This window comes from Cervus elaphus, chromosome 17, assembly GCF_910594005.1.
Source record: "Cervus elaphus chromosome 17, mCerEla1.1, whole genome shotgun sequence".
In the NCBI taxonomy this organism is placed as follows: domain Eukaryota; kingdom Metazoa; phylum Chordata; class Mammalia; order Artiodactyla; family Cervidae; genus Cervus; species Cervus elaphus.
In genome coordinates, this window is record NC_057831.1 from 43,556,232 (window position 1) to 43,575,623 (window position 19,392).

General features: G+C 38.1%; 1 protein-coding gene across 5 annotated transcripts in view; it reads right to left on the minus strand.

Moving 5' to 3' along the window:
* The window catches only part of PPARGC1A (PPARG coactivator 1 alpha), a 695,201-nt gene that overhangs the window by 14,701 nt on the left and 661,108 nt on the right, over positions 1–19,392 (minus strand). For all 5 annotated transcript variants that reach the window (XM_043871001.1, XM_043870999.1, XM_043871000.1 and 2 more), the window contains 3 exons: positions 6,979–7,897; positions 6,319–6,423; positions 6,047–6,167 (listed from right to left, as the gene is read on the minus strand). In XM_043871001.1, coding sequence (XP_043726936.1) covers positions 6,047–6,167; positions 6,319–6,423; positions 6,979–7,897 — 1,145 coding nt within the window. The remainder of the gene's footprint in view (positions 1–6,046; positions 6,168–6,318; positions 6,424–6,978; positions 7,898–19,392) is intronic.

Consider the following 19,392-nt stretch of genomic DNA (forward strand, 5'->3'; position numbering starts at 1 on the left):
GAGAGCAAAAAAAAACTTGAACCATCATAAAGAAATTGCTCAGCTACCATTATAGGAATACACACAGCCTATGTTCATCTTCAAGGAAATTCAAAGTTAAAGCGAAAATCGACCATATGCACGTCCATATGCAGACATATCGGGATAGTCTCTGAATTGCTTCTTTATACGAAACTATATGCAACAATAATCCTACAAAGAAAATAAACCAGAGGACCTTTTATATCAGATACTGATACATTCTGTGGTAAAAAGAAGACACAAGCTAGATAGGAGAGACAGAAATAGAAATGACTAGTCCACAATCCCTTAAAATCACCTGTTTGACTGTCAATCTCTTTTTATATAACACAGGAATGGGACCACGTCTTGTTACCTTACAAAGATCAGAGACTGAATACATGTTGAAATTCTCATTTGAGAAAATGATTAGAGTGTTTGGTTTCCTAGTGTTAAAAAATGAAATTAAAAGGCATCTGAAGGTCTAAAAAGCAAAGATAAAAATCTTCCCAAGACTGGCCAAAATGTCTAGTGAAGAATCGATTATTTTTAACATGTTGCAGTTTTATTAGACAGATGAATAGATTCCATATCTTTAAAAAACCTTAACATTTGCAGCCAATTTTTCAAGACATTAATTTCTAAACAGGAGATGAAAGGAAAAGAAATCAAAATGCCTAATAACATTTCCAGCTTCTTAAAGGCTTGGAGGAACTCTAAACCTTTGGAAAAAGCTCCTTGAAAAATGATTTTCAGACCAGTTTTCACTATCAAGGAGGATGGGACATTTATCAAGGATCTTTTAGCTTCAAGTTTTACAAAAGCTAGTTTGCTGGTGGGGTGGATAATAAAATTGAAGATTTGTGTTACATTAACAGGTATGGTAAATCTTCATTATATCAAGACAGGGGATAAATAAAGAAAAAAAATGACCGAATTAACTGACTTTGCAGTATCAAAATCTATATCAGAAAGAGGGTAGAGCTGCCCAGTTAGCTGGGGAAAACATACAGCAGTTGTTTCTCATAAAAAAATAAGCAATTATTGGTAAAAAGGGTTTGACTAACAAGAAAAGGAAATTAGTATTGAGATTAACATTTACTGTATTCTAACAGATGCCAAAGTATTGTGCTTCAGTAAGTGCCTACTACTGTCTAAGGTTGGATAAATTTGAATAAATCCGGATTCGTCTTAGCTAGAACATGAAAGCAATCTAGATGTTCATTGACAGGTGAATGGATAAAGAAGTTGTGGTATATATACATAATGGCATATTACTCAGCCATAAAAAGGAATGCATTTGAGTTAGTTCTAATGAGGTGGATGAACCTAGAGCCTATTATGCAGAGTGAAGTAAGTCAGAAAGAGAAAGATAAATATTGTATACTAATGCATATATACAGAATAAATCTTCTGTATTTGCAGGGCAGAATTTATTTGCAGGGCAGCAATAGAGAAAGAGACATAGAGAATAGACATGGGGAGAAGGGAGGAGAGGGTTAGATGTATGGAGAGAGTAACATGGAAGCTTACATTACTGTATGTAAAATAGATAGCGAATGGGAATGTGCTGTACGGCTCAGGAAACTCAAACACTCAAACACGGGCTCTATATCAGCCTAGAGGGTGGGATGGGGAGGGAGGCGGGAGGGAGGTTCAAAAGGGAGGGGATGTATGTATACCTATGGGTGATTCATACTGAGGTTTGACAGAAAGCAATAAAATTCTGTAAAACGATGATCCTTCAATTAAAAATAAATTAATTAAAATAAATATAGATTAGTCTCCTTAAGAGCTAATACACAAATACGAGCTAAGATGCAAGTAAACACCATGATGAGTCAGAAAACATGAAAACTACAGACTCAGAGCACATATAACTACTTCTGATAAAACTGAAAATTTCTAAGTAGTGCATTTATACTCATAATATAACATATTCACCCATATGGAACAGCTCTTGAAAAGGCCTGAACAGAAAATGACATTATTTTCCCCAAAAAGAATAACTATGAGAAATTAGACAACTTTTTTATTTTTTCATTTGGAAGAAGCTGATAATTTTCAGGGATGAGCCTCTGTTTCTGGCTCCTAGGCTGCATACTGACCAATGGAGAAGAGAAAAGAAATGGCATAGTCATTGCCCAAGTACATCTGGTTTTGGATTTAAGCACTGAGCCATTTCATAATGTCTAGATTTGCCCTTTAAATTAACATCCTATTATCACGTTTTCTGGCAGGAAACTGTAGAGATTGCAAATGGAGTTGGACTTAGAACTCCACGAGAAATTAGAGCAGTGACAATTTAGACATTAAATACTAAACTCTGGCTTGCAGAGTTCCAATATAACCTGAATTATTTCAAGCCTGTGAGACTGAGAAAAGCAGAGGATGAACTGGTTTCTGAGCTCATTTAGATGAAAACTGGAGGAAAGCAGTAACTTACACAATGACAACATTCAACCACAACATATGATTCTGTGTTACTAATTATTAGTCTTTTCTTAGCTCTCTGATTCGGTGCACTGAGGTTGGTCTGAATAAAGACTTTTGGACACATACACAGTAAAAACCTGATAGATGACCTACACTATCTCCTTCTTATGGAACTAAGGGGAAAAAAAGTCAATAGGGACCACAAGACAAGAAAGCAAAGGTTAACTCTGTAAAATACCTATTACATGATTGTAACATTTTTTTTCATTTCCTTCTGGAGTCTCTGTTTTGCTCATCCCCTGATTATAAAATTGATCTGAATTAATGAATAAATCAGCATTCCACCCAAGATATTCCAAATGTAATTTGCTATTCATTCATGACTTTAAGAGTGTCTTAGAAATCTGAATGAAAATCACCTATATGACCAACTTAGGCAAACTGTCCTAATTCCTTGAACTGTTTCAATGAACGAGTTTTCAAGATAATCTAGCCAAATGAGTCAAAAATCATTGCCTTTATCTCCATGCTCAACTCCATAAAAATACACTTTGCAAACACATTATGGCACAAGAAAGCAGATCATTTTGAGGAAGGAAATCAGTCAGAAAAACTTCCTAAGGGTAACCTCATTAAACAGTTCCACTGTGCCTTCAAGATAGTCTTCAAAATCTTCATGATGACTTACAAGACCCTACAAGTATCTGGCTACCAGGGAGCCCCCCAGACTCACCTCCTGCCTCTCCTGTTTACTAGCGTTATAACTAAATGACTAGCAGTATCCCAATATATCTTGCTGTTTTCCAGAGACTTAGTATGAGCTAAAGTATCTGCCTAGAATAGTTATTTGCAATAAAAATATAATGTACCATATGTAATTTTTAAATATTCTGAGGCACATTTTAAAAAATGTAAAAAGAAACAAATTCAATTTTAATAATGTATTTTACTTGGCTCAGTACAGCCAAAATATTATTGTTTCAACTTGCCATTTACATAAAAAGTATTAATGAAGTATTTTAAACTCTTTTTTTTTCTTTGGTACTGTCTTCAAAATTCAATCACACAGTGCATTTAAATTTGGGAGTAGATTAATTAGCCTCCTGGCTGATGGCTACCACATTGGACAGCTCACATGGAAGGAACCTTTGCCTTCTCCTCCCTTTAGATTTCAAATCAATCTTACCCTCTCCAGGGATGGCCTCCCTCATTCCCAGGGCTGGGTGCCCACCCGTATGCCATTTCAGTACCTTAGATACATTCTCTATGACAGCAATGAACACATCACGTACCTTTACCAGTCAGTGGACTTGAAGCACCCTAAGGTGTGGAGATGAAGTCTTACCTAATTTTATATCCCAGGTACCTAACATATGGCTCTCGCATAGTCATGTGTTTTCACTTATATTTACAGAAATACCATCTAATTGTCCAACAGGTTAACTGGTTTAACAGTTAAGTCCCAAATCTTTATATTAATCTCTTACTATCTGTGGGTCACTGTGTTAGTAAATAATTTCTATGTCTTAGTTTTCTTTTTTTAATGTTTTTTAAAAATAAAAATAAAAATCTCAAAGCCAAAATTCTCACAAACATCTAGCTAATTATAATGACTTAACATACATCAAGTTGACATTTGCACTGTAATTGCCTTCTTTCAAAGGAAATTGATCAAGATTGTCTTAGTTAAAGAATTAACCAAGGAACTTGTTAACATCTGTGACACCAAGGAAAGGCAGGGTGGTATCTGCTTCCAAACTGAGGCTAGTGGCCTCAAGAGTGTTTTTGGCTTTGGCATCTATGGAATATAGAGTATATTACAAATGAATCACACTATTGATCTATTTGCAAAGAGCCAAACTAGCAAAAGGAGCCCTCCTTCTCATTCTTCACCCCAGTAAATATCTGGCACTATATTATCTTTGGAAGGAATAATAAAAGCACATGCCATCTATCTATATTTATCTACTCAGCTTTGGTTATAGCTGTGTTACATTTTGTGCAAATGAGCAAACATATGATACAATAATTTCTCTCTTTAGTGTCACTCTTCTGGGAATACACATGAAGAGTTTCATCAAATATGAATTTGAAAACACTGAAATAGCTAGTTACTTACATGCTTACTCAACATGACTCTCTTTGGTATACATGAACTGTAATGTGCCATATTAGAAAGCTTTGTAAACTATATGGCACTCTGTAAATGTGAGTTGTTACAGTTATCGAACAGGCTATTAATTAAAAACAGCAAAATTAGAAAAGCTGAATTTTCCATTTTCATTCATCTTGTTAAATGTTAACTAATGATACTCTGGTAGATCTTAATATTACAGCTAATTTGAAAGTTGAGAAAAATGAGGGAAAGTGCTATAATTTTCACAAGGCCTTTAATTCAGTCTTAGGTAGATTCAAAGTTAAATGGCAGCAAAGCCCTAGACCTTTAGCCTAAATATTCAATCACTTCTCCCTTCTTTCTCCTTGAGTGCCTGAGTTAACAAACCTCTCAGTTAATCTTTTTCCTCCAGCTGATAATTGTTGGCCAATGCTTGATTTGGACTTTATTAGTCACTCTTTTATGTAGGTTTTTCAAGATTTTTTGATGGTTGTGGGTTGTATTAAAGGTACCATATCCATATAACCTTTATAGTTAAAAATCATTTCCCTAAGCCCTGGTTAGCTTGTATGCAAGATGTATCAAAAGCTGATCTTCACTGAAATGATACTTAGCAGCTAACAGACAGCAGTTGCAATGAACAAAAACAATGCCATTTCTGATGGTTGAGCCATGGCTTCCTGGAGCACCAGGTTGTGAAAGTTCTCAAGGCTCTATTGGGGCTCAGTGGGAAAGAGTTCCTTAATCAACTAGGAATGTCTGCCTGGGACAGGTACTGGATGCTGACAATTGGATGACCCAATGTCATCCTATGGTTCGACAAACGGAATGAACTAGATTCCTACAATCTAGATCCTCATCCCAAAGGGTCAGTGGTGTCTATGTGTCAAGTAAACACAATGTCCTACAGTAGGTGGTGCTGAAATCCATGATAGGTTATTGAAAAGTAGCTCATAAGAAATGTGGATGTCTGAGGTGTTGACCCAGCCCAAAGAAGAAAGTAGGGACTTAGCAAATCTTTCTCTACCACTGCCTTTAAATCTCACTCAGACACAGTCTCTCCATGGACAACCCAACCCTCACATCTGCCAAAAAGATGAAACCATCCAGTGACACCTCCTCATATTCCACTCAGAGCACAAAGCAGTAGAAAACAATATGAAGAACTCATCCTCTAGGTCAATGGGACCAGTATACATCTCGTCTCCTTCTATTTTTAGAAACAAAAGTCAAAAGCAATAATGAGCTTCCAGATGGGTGAAAAACAGGTAGTATGCAGGAGAAATACATGGACTTATTTTGTTTTCCAATAATCAGTGTTAAGAGGGACTGAGGAGTCACTGATGCTAAAGCCAAAAGTCTGAGTTCTGCATAGTCTAACAGCATCCTTACCATATTTTCTAATCTATGCCCATCACATCCCCCCAAAAAGAGAGACAGAGATAGAGAAAAGAAACCCTTCTGTAAAATGAAAGTAAGCCGCAGGCTGCTTACAATTGCCTTCTGTCTCTGCCTCTCCCTCTGCTTGGCCCTTTCAGATTCCCGCTTCTCGTACTCTCTGCGGTATTCTTCCCTCTTGAGCCTTTCGTGCTGGTATTCCTCGTAGCTGTCATACCTGCGAAACATAACTTTATCATTAAGTCAACCACCTCCATCTGCACGGGCAAAAGGAATCATAAACTAGGGAGGGGGCAGGGTTTTGGAAAACATTTTGGCATCTCCTTGAGGGATAAGAGGCACGGAGGGAAACGAAAGTGCATCGTTACCTGGGCCGCCGGCTATGGGGTGATCTTGAACGTGATCTCGTGCACAGGGGCGAATTTCGGTGTGTGCGGCGTCTGCAGTGGCCTGACTCATAATAGCAGCAAGATCTGAGAGAGAGGAGGAAAAACAAAAAGGGCATTTGCAACTGCCAGCGAACCCCAGTTTATCGGCATGACTCAGTAGCCCCTGGAATTCCGTCTTAACATAAACCGGCTTTCAGTTCCCAACTCCTAGTGAGATTTCCCAGGGACAGTGTGTGAGCCTCCAGTCGGCTTAGAGGTCTGGGAGTGGTGACATGTTCTCTTGCAACATCTCTTACGGATGTGACTGCCAAACGCCAGCCTGGTTCACTGTCAGCTTTATCTTGCATGAATCTCAACTATTCTGCACAGGGCAGCTCTCCAGGTAATGGAAAAAGTTAGATGAGCAAGTTTCTTACAGATTGCTCTCTCTGGTCTGACTGGCTCACGTGCTGTGCTCAATGAGGACAGATTTAAGAGAAGATGGGAAAGAATGTATGAGTGATAACAATCTCCTTAGTTCCGGTAGCACCAGGAATGTGTTGTTGAGGGGCTGGGTTGCCTATGGGTTTTGAATGCTGTTTTTTTTTTTTTAATTCCTGGGGATAGCTTAGGCTTTGGGTGGGTTTTGACAAGGTTTACCTTGAGGAAGATCTACTGCCTGGGGACCTTGATCTTGACCTGGAATATGGTGATCGAGAACACGACCTATGTCGAGAAAAGGACCTTGAACGAGAGCGCATCCTTTGGGGTCTTTGAGAAAATAAAGATTTGGGTGGTGACACGGAATCTCTACACGGAGAGTTAAAAGAAGAACAAGAAGGCGACACATCGAACAATGAATAGGACTGCGTGCCATCCCAAGGGGAGTTCAGTTTATCACTTTCATCTTCGCTGTCATCAAACAGGCCATCCATGGCTAGTCCTGAATTTATAAACATAGGTAGTTTGGAGAATTGTTCATTACTGAAATCACTGTCCCTCAGTTCACTGGTCTTGTCTGCTTTGTCGTCCAAAACAGCTTGACTGGGATGACCGAAGTGCTTGTTCAGCTCGGCTCGGATTTCCTGGTCTTGGAGCTGTTTTCTGGTGCTGCCGGGAGAGACCTGCTTGCTCACCTCCGCGGTCTCTCTCAGGTAGCACGGGTCGGAATCTGTGGAAGAGTGTATCTGCCCCGGCCCGTTGGAGGAGGGGGCATCTTTGTTTTCTAGTTGTCTGGAGTCGTGGAGCTCCTGTGATGTACTAACGAGTACTTCCGTTTTGGAATTAATTGACTGACAATAGTCATGGTCACCAAACAGCCGAAGACTGGGCCGTTTGGCCTTCCTTTCCTCGTGTCCACTGGTGAGCACAGAGGTCTTGCTGAGCTGGGCATACAACTCAGACTGCTCGGGCCCCTTCTTGGTGGAATTACTGCCTTGGGTACCAGAAGACTCACTGTACCGGGCCTTCTTGGATGGTGGAGGTACCACAGTCTTGCAAGAGGGCTTCAGCTTTGGAGAAGCCCTGAAAGGGTTATCTTGGTTGGCTTTATGAGGAGGAGTTGTGGGTGGAGTTAGGCCTAAGATTAAAAAAAAAAAAAAACGAGAAGAGAGAAAGAAAAGAGACAGAATGTTGTTAAATGCCAGGATACATTTTCCTCACTTCCCTGAGATTTCAGTCAATGGTTAAAACTCATCGAAAAACAAAGGAAACTAAATTCCTGATGAGACCTGAAAAAGTGACTCTGTCCCCGGAAGCCTCTGTCACCAAGGAAAGACAGATATATGTTGCAAGACTGCAGTGAAAGCCCTGATATTTTGTATTTCAAACGCCAATGCTAACAGGTCTTGCTTCCCAGGAAACATGAGCGTATCACCAGCAGGCAGAACCAAAGTTCAGGTTCACAAGGGTGTCCTGTCATCTGTGTGATGGAAAGTGAATGCAGAGGTACTCAAGAGACTCAGTGAATGGCTTTGGCCATGTTTGTCTGCAAAGAACAAGGGGGAGGATGCAAGAGGGTTAGGAATTTTTGTACAATGAAAGATATCTACCTGTGGTGCCAAAGAATTAGGCAACTTAAAAAAAAAAAAAGATGGGATGGCAGCAAATGTGGGGCAGGGTGGGGATGACATAAGCAACTTCAAAGCAAGTTCAGTAAAATATGGTCTGTGAAGGCAGCGCACCAGACAACTCTACAACCTGACAGCAATGATTCTTTGTCTCCACAGTTCATTAACTTAGTAAACCATGGCTAATGTAGGTATAATACATTCTTGTAAGCATAACTAATACATTCTGTCTAAAATATGGTTCTGCAACAGAAACCTAAGTGAACAGTAACACTAAATATTGCAGTGCCGGCGGACCATTTTATTTGGAGCAGCACATCAGGGTGGATTATGAGGTTGAAGGACTGAAACGAATCCAAGCTTTGGCAACTAGCTAATTAAAAAAAAAGAAAAAATAATGGAAGAAGGGGGGACATCTGTAAATTGTTGCCTTTCCTGCTTTTCTACAGAAGGACAGAAAATTCCATCAGAAGTCATGGTGGGAGACTATGTGAAGGCTGGTTGGCTCTGTCAGTTTCACCCCTAGGAAGTCCTACTCAGCCCTTTCTGCCCAGGAAGAAGAATTGTGGAATGTTTGCAGAGTTGAAGGAACTTTGAAGAAGGGCAGGCTGCAGTTCAAATGACTTTATGCTTACAAGGGAACATTTTAGTTTACAATACACTTTTTATTTAGCAGGATGGGTGAATGCTATTCAGCAAAAAAGAACTTTAAGTCTGCTAAGAAGCCTGGGGTGAGACTTAAGGCAACTGCACATTTCAAGGAAAATTCTACCTTGCTGGAAAAAAAAAAATGTGTATATATATACACAAGTAGGTCACAGACAGTCACATGAAGTTTTGGTATAAACAAGAAGACACTGCCTCTCTCCCCTACTTTACAAGAAAGAGAGGAAATTAATATTTTCCTTAAAATGAAATATGTTTACACCAATATTTGGTAATACTTATCATACATAGCTAATTCTCCCCAAATGAGGGAAAGACATGAACAAAAATACAAAGAGGTGTGATTTTGGAAATCTATCCCAGTTCAAAAAGACAGGGAAATGCAAACACAAAGAGAAGCAAACACTGCTCTTCCTTTGTGACACATCTGAGTCTCAGAAATCTTTCCTTTATTAGCAGCCTACCGTATCCCTGCTCCCCCTACTTTTTGCTTAGAGATAATAGAGAGGTAACATGACTGAATGAAGCTCACCCTTCCTGTGTTCTCTCTTTATAGACAAGTATCTTTTACTCAATCTAAAGAAATTCTTATATGGCCAATTTTCTCTCTTCCTTCCCCTCCTCCATCTCTTCCTCCCCCTCCTCCATCTCCTCCTCCTACTTCCCTTCCCTCTATCTTCTCCTCCTCCTGCTTTTCTTTCTTTCTTTCTTTCCCTATCTATCTCCCTCACCTCTCTCTTTTTGTTCCCTCTACCCTTGGATACGTATGTACCCGCATACATATACACCAATTTCTCTTAATACTACATGCTCTCCTGCCTTCATTTACCACTACAACAAATTTGAAGATACCAGTTCTCAGCAAAGAAATGACAAGATCTCAAATATTTCTCACAGGAAGCTAAGATGCTCAAAGAAATAATGATGAATAATCTCTCTTTACTGAGTAAATAACAGTCAAATATTCCAAATGACATAGCCCTTGAATTAGGGGAAATGACATTCAACATCCTCAAATACAACTCCATAAATTTTTTCATGATACTCTGAATTGGGGTAATTTTTACTTTTCTAATAATTTACTGCCAGGATCACTCACTTATCAGATATTGCTATATTTTCACGCTTATCTCTTTCTGAATGTGAATTATATCTTGTCTCTTCAAATAGATTAGCAGCTCTCAGAGGAAATGTTGCCTGGGCTTATTTTTGCAAAATGTTTCACTCGTTTTTATTTTTCTGGATCCTCCTTTGCTCATAGGTGTTCCATTTCAGTGGCCCAAGGATCACTTGGGAAGCTGGTCAAATATTTTTAATGACACAGTTCACAGACCACTTATGGAGAGCCACAGTCCTGTCGTGTCTGTGTGGCATGTTGCTTTGATCGCAGGTAGATGTATTTTGACTGACATTGTAGACTTATAAAAAGAAACCCCAAACTTCAGAAACACCAAATTAGGCCACTATTAAAGAGAGACTAGTCCTAAAAATAGCTCAGCTATCTAGGGATTTTAAATATAGAAATTCTTTTTCGTCTTGAACATTTGAAACCCTTGTCCTAGTACCTAAGCTCATTATCGCTTAAATAACCGATTCTCAAGTTGCTCTTGGGAGTGCCGGCACCCTGAGTAGTTTCTTAGAGTTAAAAACAAAGCTTTTCACGTCCTTCACATTTTAGATGGGCCGTGGAGATTAAATAGACATTCACTGAGGACCTACTATGTGCCAAATAGCCTACCAAATGCTGGTGTTTCAGGGATTCAGCCCTCAGGACTTCATAAAGAGATCACTCTTTAAAATCTGCAGTAAGTCCATGTTCTTGTGTATCTGCTTAAAATTTACAGAAACACCATAAGATAACCAGATAGACCTTATGAGTGAAAATATCAGGGCTGGTAAGTTTCAATTTGCACTGCTCATTAAAACAAACATAATACTCACTTAGTTGATGGAAGTTATTTTTGGATTAGGAGTAGGTGGACAGGAAAAAAATAATTCAGATCATTCCCTAAACTTTTTACTTTTAACTGAAAACTTCTTTAATTCAGGAAGAATATCCCAAAGCAAGACTGAGACCTCTTGAGGGTCACAAGAGTTCATGGGACCAGAGTCTCATTGAAAATCTATTTCCAGATAGAGTTCCTGACATCCAGAGCAAAACAAAACAAAGTGAAGCAAAAGTGTCAGAAGTATTTTTTGTTTCTTCTAATGTGATGTCCAACGTTTAGGAGCCATGGACAGGACAGGAAAGCCTTTGCTGCTCCTGAACTAATTTGATTTCTCTAACCCCATCTCCTCCATCCAGAAGGTTCTCCCTTGTGGTAGGAGGGCAGTCAATACTCAATTCCTCAATGCCACTACCCCTGTCATCTTCCCACTAATCGCTGGACTCTCAATTTCAACCCACAAGCCTAAATCAACAGTGCTAATGCCTCCCATAACCTCCGGATTATTTCCTGTGTGTTGATTTTCTGGGGAATGTGTACATTTTGGTGTTGACAGTACAAGGTATATTCCATGCTCTCTCTTGAACTTAGCAGGTTTTGATAGATTTATGTGAGGACAGATGGCCATTACAGGCTGAAGGCTGACAAGAGGCAGTTCAGAACATTGTTAACACACTTGCACAAACTCTCAGCAGTGCGGCACTGTGCAGAATGTAATTCAGACTATAGCTTTTTTATTGCTGCCTATTTTCTTTTGTCAAAAGAGCCTGCTGTGCAGAGCAACAAATGGCTGCTATTACCCAGAATGTAATGGGTGTCAGACAAATCACGTAACACAAACAATCAAGAGTATGTAGGTCATATTTCAACAGAGCACAACCTTAGCAATATTTATGATTACTGCATTGAAATGTGCTCTATAATAAACAAGTACCTCTACATCACTCACACTTATGCACTTCTGCACAGCAAATCTGGGGGAAGTGGGACACACTCTCCAGTTATCTTTTTAAACAAACCTTTAAAAAAAAAAAGTCAGAGACAAGTTGGGTTTGGTTTTGTGTTTCATTATGTGATATAAAACGACTTCCTTTGAGGAGTTCTCTTTTGGGTTGGTTTGTTTAATTGAATGACTCTAATAAATGGCGAGTCCTCAACTCTGTATTCCGTGCTCCACTATCCAGCCAAAGACTTCAGCAAGAATTTTTTAAATACTTTACATAGTCTTATGGTTTGCATTTGACACAACCTCTTGCTAAATCTGAGACTGACAGTGGGATTTTTCTTATGTTACATGCCAATTCGAAGATTTCTCAAGGAAAGAAAATGAGAAAATGATTTTCTAATTTGCTTAAAAACTTACCAAAGAAGGAAGACTGGGCAAAGAGGTCTGTGACTTGAGTTTATGCACACAGTTTTGGCTTCAAGAACTTGGAGTGGGAGTCAAGGGTGCATAGGAAGGACTTAAACTCAATCAGTATGAACTGTTTCCTGCTACTGTTACTGCTAATATTCTGTTTATAAAAGCTCCCCCAGTACTCTTTGTTCATCCCTAACTTCCCCAGGACTCACTGGATCTTTGCAAAAGCCAGCAATCAAAGTGTTAACCCCTGGCACAGAAGGGCCTGTCCCACACCCTCCTCTGGTACCCAGGCTGGCATGTCCACTCTGACTGAGGGAGCTCCCACCTTTCCTGCTTTTTAAGGATTTCCTGTGTCACTCCTGGTTACTGGGGAACAAACTGGCCTTACAGAAAAACTTCAGAACATTCCCATGACATGTGTCTAATGCCACAACTCTTTCTCATGGAAAATGTAGAGCTGTTATCCATTGGCCCTCAGGCACTTTCTCACAGAGCTGGGGCAGGAGAAGTTGTCAGGGTGGCATAGAAACTGGCTTTTTCCAGGTGTCTCTCACCAAACCCCTGAAGTAGATGTGGGAGAGAAAACTGCTTTGCCATCCTTGGCTTGAAAGAAATTAGATAGTACCATTTCCAGAAAAGAAAACTGAGGCACTTTTCAGACGCTGAGGCAAGAAAAATGAGATTAAAACAAGAGAATGAAGGATATACGTGAAATATGGAAGAAATTCCTGTCAGGACAAGTTGGCAAACACTGGAATAGGCTGTAAAGAGAATTTGTTGGGTCTCCCTTTCTTGGCTTCTTCAGCCATAGGAATGGATTATATGACCTGTCAAAATCACTTTCTCATTCTCTGTCATTGTGGCTTTCCTTTAAAACTACCAACTACTACCACCAAAAAAAAAAAAAAAAAAAAAACCCCAAAAACTAACTACTGCTCATATTTTACTTTATTCTATTTCCCCACAGATAAGTCACATACAGAAGACATATACAGCAAGAGGGTATGGCAAAGGTATGCTGTTTGTCAATATTCCATCTAGCAAAATCACCTTCTAAAAGGATAGGAAATCAGAAGTCCACTACCATGAAAACCATGGGGAAAACATACATATCAATGGAGGAAAACATTACTAAGGCCTCCTGTGTTAGCATGAGATTGCAGATGACTTTGTTCTTCCCATTTTCCTAAATAGTTTGAAAATAGTTATATTAATTCTTATTACTTTTATAGCAATAATAATGTTTATGTATATAGATACTTATAAATACATATACAGTATATACATATATACATATACACAGGTGTGCTCAGTCATATCCTACTCTTTGCAACCCCAAGGCCCATAGCCCACCAGGCTCCTCTGTCCATGCAACAAAACTGGAATGGGTTACCGTTTCCTCCTCCAGGAGATCTTCCTAACCCAGGGATCGAACTTGCACCTCCTGCATTGGCAGATGGATTCTTTACCACTGAGCCACCAGGGAAACCCCATATACACATGTATATGTATATATATGTATTACATATACACATGTATAAATAAAAATTGGGGAGGGGGGGTCACTCACTTTGTTACCTAAATCAAATTCCTTCATGTCCTGTGGTTAAAACCATCGTCTTGTTGAGCTGACATTGCTTTGCCATTCCCATTTCAGAAACAAAAATTCTAACACTCTGAACATCTCCATATGCAATAGATTTAAATGCCTTCTGCCAAAAGAGCATTCTCTTTTTTTCTCATCTTGCTTTACTAACAGTTATTTTGAAATCAAATTAGTTTTTACACCTGTAAAAGAGACGCATTTTTTTTTTATCAGCCAAAATGAGCTAGTTTAGGACAATCACAAAGTCAGACCAGCTGGTGATACCTAATAAAGCAAACTTCCTACCTCATCCCTCCTGTTCCCCTAAGACTCTGCAGATGGGGCCAAGGGATTATTCTGGAGGTCTTAGAATTTTGTTGACTCTTTACATTTTCACTTAAACATTTGGAAAATTTCACTAAAATTTGCAAGAGTAAAGAAAAAGAAGACACCAGAAAGGCCTGGGTAACAGCTTGATCTGTGTGCTCTGTTGTAACTAAAGGCATTAAATGTATACAGCAAGGATCAACAAATTAACAACCTGAATGCTGTCCCCATCCTGTCTAGCCCTCTGCTGCCCCAATGGCAGACATCACTAATTGATCATGACATTCCCACTGAGTACAGACTTGGCCTTAGAATCCTTCTCAACACAATGCTTCTGGCAGCCAATACCAATCAATGACACTTGGCAAGTGAAATAAAACCTATTTAACATAACAGATGTCCACCACTATCTTTAAAATTCAGGCTTCAGGAAAGAGCCATAATCTCTAGTCAGACAGACCTGCTTTGAACCCAGGGTCTACCACAGAGCTAGAATCAACATTTTTTCCTTAACAATTAAGTGGACAGAGAGTCAAAAAATAATATTGATATATGTGAAGTGCCTATTAGTGAGTGCCTGGCCTCTAGGACTTGTAGTAGCAAATGAATGCCCAAGGGGAGATTTTTCTACCTTGATTTGGTAAATTTCACACCCATACCAAAATCAGTATATGTTCAATTTCATGGGAAATTAGGGAGATTTTACTATAAAAGGAATACTTATATAAAAGAATACATAATTTCATATATGAAACAAGAGATCATATTAAGACCAATAAAAGGGAACAGGTAAAGGTAGCCAAAGTTGAAGAGATGAACAGAAAGTTACAGTGACCTCCATAGATGAATTTAATATAGAGTTAGTAATTGAATAGCTAATTGAACACACATGCTGGCACTGGTCTAAGCTTTTTTCATGTTTTATCTCACTTAATCCTCACAGTGACTCAATGAGATGTAGGCACTGTGATCAGCTTCATTTGATACAAAGCATCCCGAATCTTACAGAATTTAATTAAATTGACCAAAGGCCATATAGCTAGATTGGGGTAGATCCAGATTTTGAACTTTGGTTCATCCAATATCAGAGCCAAGGTTTTTCACAACTTCACTAAACTATGCTGTTTTTTAAAATATCATTATAGACTACTTTTATTTGAAGTTCTTCAGCTTATAAAGTATATTAGTTCAGGCTATACTACACAAAATCACCATTTTTTGGGTACATCAAAAATGTTGAATATTGACAATCTTATGTTTCAATTTACAATGTGGTATCTTTTGCTCCAGAAATATCTTCTCTCCTTTCCACCCACGCACGTAAAAATCAAATGCAAATATTTTTCTCCCTTCAGTTCAGTTCAGTCGCTCAATCGTGTCTGACTCTTTGCGACCCTGTGGACTGCAGCATGCCAGGCTTCCCTGTCCATCACCGACTCCTGGAGCTTGCTTAGACGCCTTTCCACAGGTCGGCTCCGTCATTCACTGACTAACGGTACTGCTTTAATGCTTCCTTCAATCCTGAACTCTGTCTACAATTCTTTTCAATCTTTTGCACAATCATGGTAATTAACTTGAAGTCATGTTACAGGGTTCCCTATGATAACTTGTTTTCTCCCTTGGATGATTCTCTTGAGGCACAATCAGTGTTTGCCCATCCTCCAAACACTTCTACACAAATTTTACTGAAGATGCTTAGTGGAGATAGAGGTATTGTCTACCATTTCAAACCCCACAATACCTCCCATAAAAAGCAAAACCAAAACAAAACTCTCCTCCCCAGCCCACTCCTCCCTATACCACCCTCCAGGCAGGTTTCAAACTTCTTCCAGCCACCTTCTGCAGCCTCCAAGTTCTTTTTCATCCCTTGATTTTCCTGTAGCTGGAAATAACTTCCTGTATGTAATGCAATTTGACTGTGCATCAGCTTATGTGATTTGTATCTGCACTCATTACCACCTTGCTCAACAAATGAAAAACCATTCTCTGGACCCACCTTCCTTAGAAAGTAGTAAAATATTATAAACACTAAATCATATCTTCCCTTCATGTTACTTGGGCAATATGTATTATTTTCCCAACAGACTATAAGCCCACATCTTGAAAACAAGAATATTTATTTAGCATCTTCTATGAGCCAAGTTTGTTACTTTGCCAACAAAGGTCTGTCTAGTCAAGGCTATGGTTTTTCCAGTAGTCATGTATGGATGTGACAGCTGGACTGTGAAGAAAGCTGAGCACCAAAAAATTGATGCTTTTGAACTGTGGTGTTGGAGAAGACTCTTGAGAGTCCCTTGGACTGCAAGAAGATCCAACCAGTCCATCCTAAAGCAGATCAGTCCTGGGTGTTCATTGGAAGGACTGATGCTGAAACTGAAACTCCAATACTTTGGCTACTTCATGTGAAGACTTGATTCATTGGAAAAGACCCTGATGCTGGGAGGGATTGGGGGCAGGAGGAGAAGGGGATGACAGAGGATGAGATGGCTGGATGGCATCACTGACTCAATGGACATGGGTTTGAGTAAACTCTGGGAGTTGGTGCTGGACAGGGAGGCCTGGCGTGCTGCGATTCATGGGGTCGCCAAGAGTCGGACACAATTGAACGACTGAACTGAACTGAACTGATGAGCCAAGTACAATATTCTGTGCTTTACATGGATTAGTCTCTATGTCTTACGTTTGTTATATGTCTCCCCAAACCTACTGTGTTGCAAGCATAGAGCTGGTATTATATGTTATATATGTATTGGTAAATTGATTTCCATGGTACTCAATAACCTTTCAAAGCACTAAGAAAGAGGGATTTAAACTAGTAGGATGAATTCTGATTCACCAACAGAAATAAATTCACTGGACTGTATATATTTTTAAGGGTGATGAGTATTTTTTTAAAGTTTTCTTATAAAATGTCAATAGTATGACCTACTAACCTTTCAAATGTATAATTAAATTAATGTTAGGTCAATAAGAGAAATAGTAAAATTTCTGACAAGAAGAAAGTAAATGCTTTTTTGTAACACTATAATCTCATGAATAGAAGGAATGCAATTTAAATGATATGATATACATGTAAATTAACAAAACACTGTAAAAACAAGGATACCCAATCCTAGCTAAGGTGTAATAAGGCAAATATATCCACACTTATATTTATATAATAAGATCATGAGTGGAAACACATCTTTTGGAAAGCAATGTGACAATATGGATCAGAACCCCCAAGATATTTATATCCTTATATTCAATGAGTACTAGAAATTTATTTTGAGAAAAATAAGATTAAAAAATATATAAACAAAGATTTCCACCCTAGTGCTATTTCAAAATGGTAGCACTTTAAAACAACCTAAATGTTTAACAGTAAAAGTATAGTTAAATAAATTTTTATACATTTTGAGGTATCCACTTAAACCAAAGTTATATAGCATACTAAAAAAAGCCTGATAATAATGGGTCTGTGATAATATAAACCTTCCATATTTAAAATGTTAACCGAAGAATCAGAATGCAAAATTGTGTGTATACAAAATTGTCACAGATGTAAAACTATTCATAGAAAACAGTTTAGAACAATACACAATTTTTCCACTAGTTTGTATTTTTGACATTTTTTACAGTAAGCTTATATTATTTACAAAAAGAGAAAAATTTTTAAAAAAGGTTTTCTTTAATGGAAAGCTTGGTATTGTTATATGTAGTGAAAGCTTTCTCAATCCTTTCTAAACCAAAGTAACTTACACACACAGAATCCAGAACACTCCTAATTAATGGAATTCCTTTCAACTGGATTGTTTCTATAGCCAAGGTAGTATATTTTTCCAAATTTGGTAATGTCTATTATGCTGGTGACTGAAATTATGTAAGATAATAAAATATTATGTAGGTGAATGAAATAGGATTAAGACAAGTTTATATAGAAAGATCCAATAAAGGTATGTTACTAAAAGAAGGGCTGTCAGATGAAAATACTGGGAAAACATGGGGAATTATGATTAAGATTTATATTAAAAATCACAAAAATCTAGAATGATTCTGCACTCAGACCACCAGGCAAATAATAGCCTTAATTATTTTCCCTTAAAAAAGCAAGAAAAAAAAAAACAGGCAAGAAAAGAGGAGTAAATACCATCCATGATACATTATTAGGGATGTTTGTGCCACAAAGATGAATGGATCCCCCATTAGTATATTTTAGTTCAGTGCAAAGGCCTGTCTGTCTTATACCAAAAATTTCATATTTGAATACATAATTTGTATCTTTTAAGCAAAAGCAAAATGATTAAACTGTGTGTACTTCAATTAACTTTTTAAAATAAGCCCACCAAATACTCACTCATTGGTTATATAAGAAGGAGTCTAATGTACATAATATATACACACAAAAGTTACTTATAATCATATGTGTAATTTTAATTTATTTAATACATGATGTTATGTATATATTTTATATGTGAATACATGTGTGTATATGTGTGTATGTAACAATATATTTATACCTGTATACACATACATAAAATATATATAAATACCATGAAATTATCTGCTCTACTGCTTGACCAAATCATGCAATCATGCAATAGACCTTTCATAAGGAGGTAATTTAGCAAACTCAGAGTGTGAAATTAAACTCAGCAACAATGACCACGGTGCGTGTAGGCACCACAGTTCTGGTTGAAAGCATCTTGTTTAACTCACTGTTCCTTTACCCTTATCAGCAATGGCCAGAGCTTAGGAACTTCTTGTTTAGACATCCTAAGACTCACTTTCTAGTGAGGTTCAAGTACCTAAACCTAAGCTCTTACTGCAAAGGCACCATTTGCACCCCACTCAGATGTTTGCCTAGGAACTCTTTGGATTTGTAAGTCTCTCAGGGGTTAGTTCAAGTTTTTAAAGCTTCTTCCTCTTCAGGATGTAGAGTAAGATTGGCCAAATAAATTCAGAAGTCCAAATGGTGAAGGAAATTGCTCTTGTTTAAAATATATAAGAACATTTTGTTTTGGTGAATGGGCATATTTTCATTTTTCTCCTTTACTGAAAAGACATAAAAATAGTATCATATATAAGACAGCATTTTACTATTAAGTATAATTAATAGTAAGAACATATTTCAAGTAA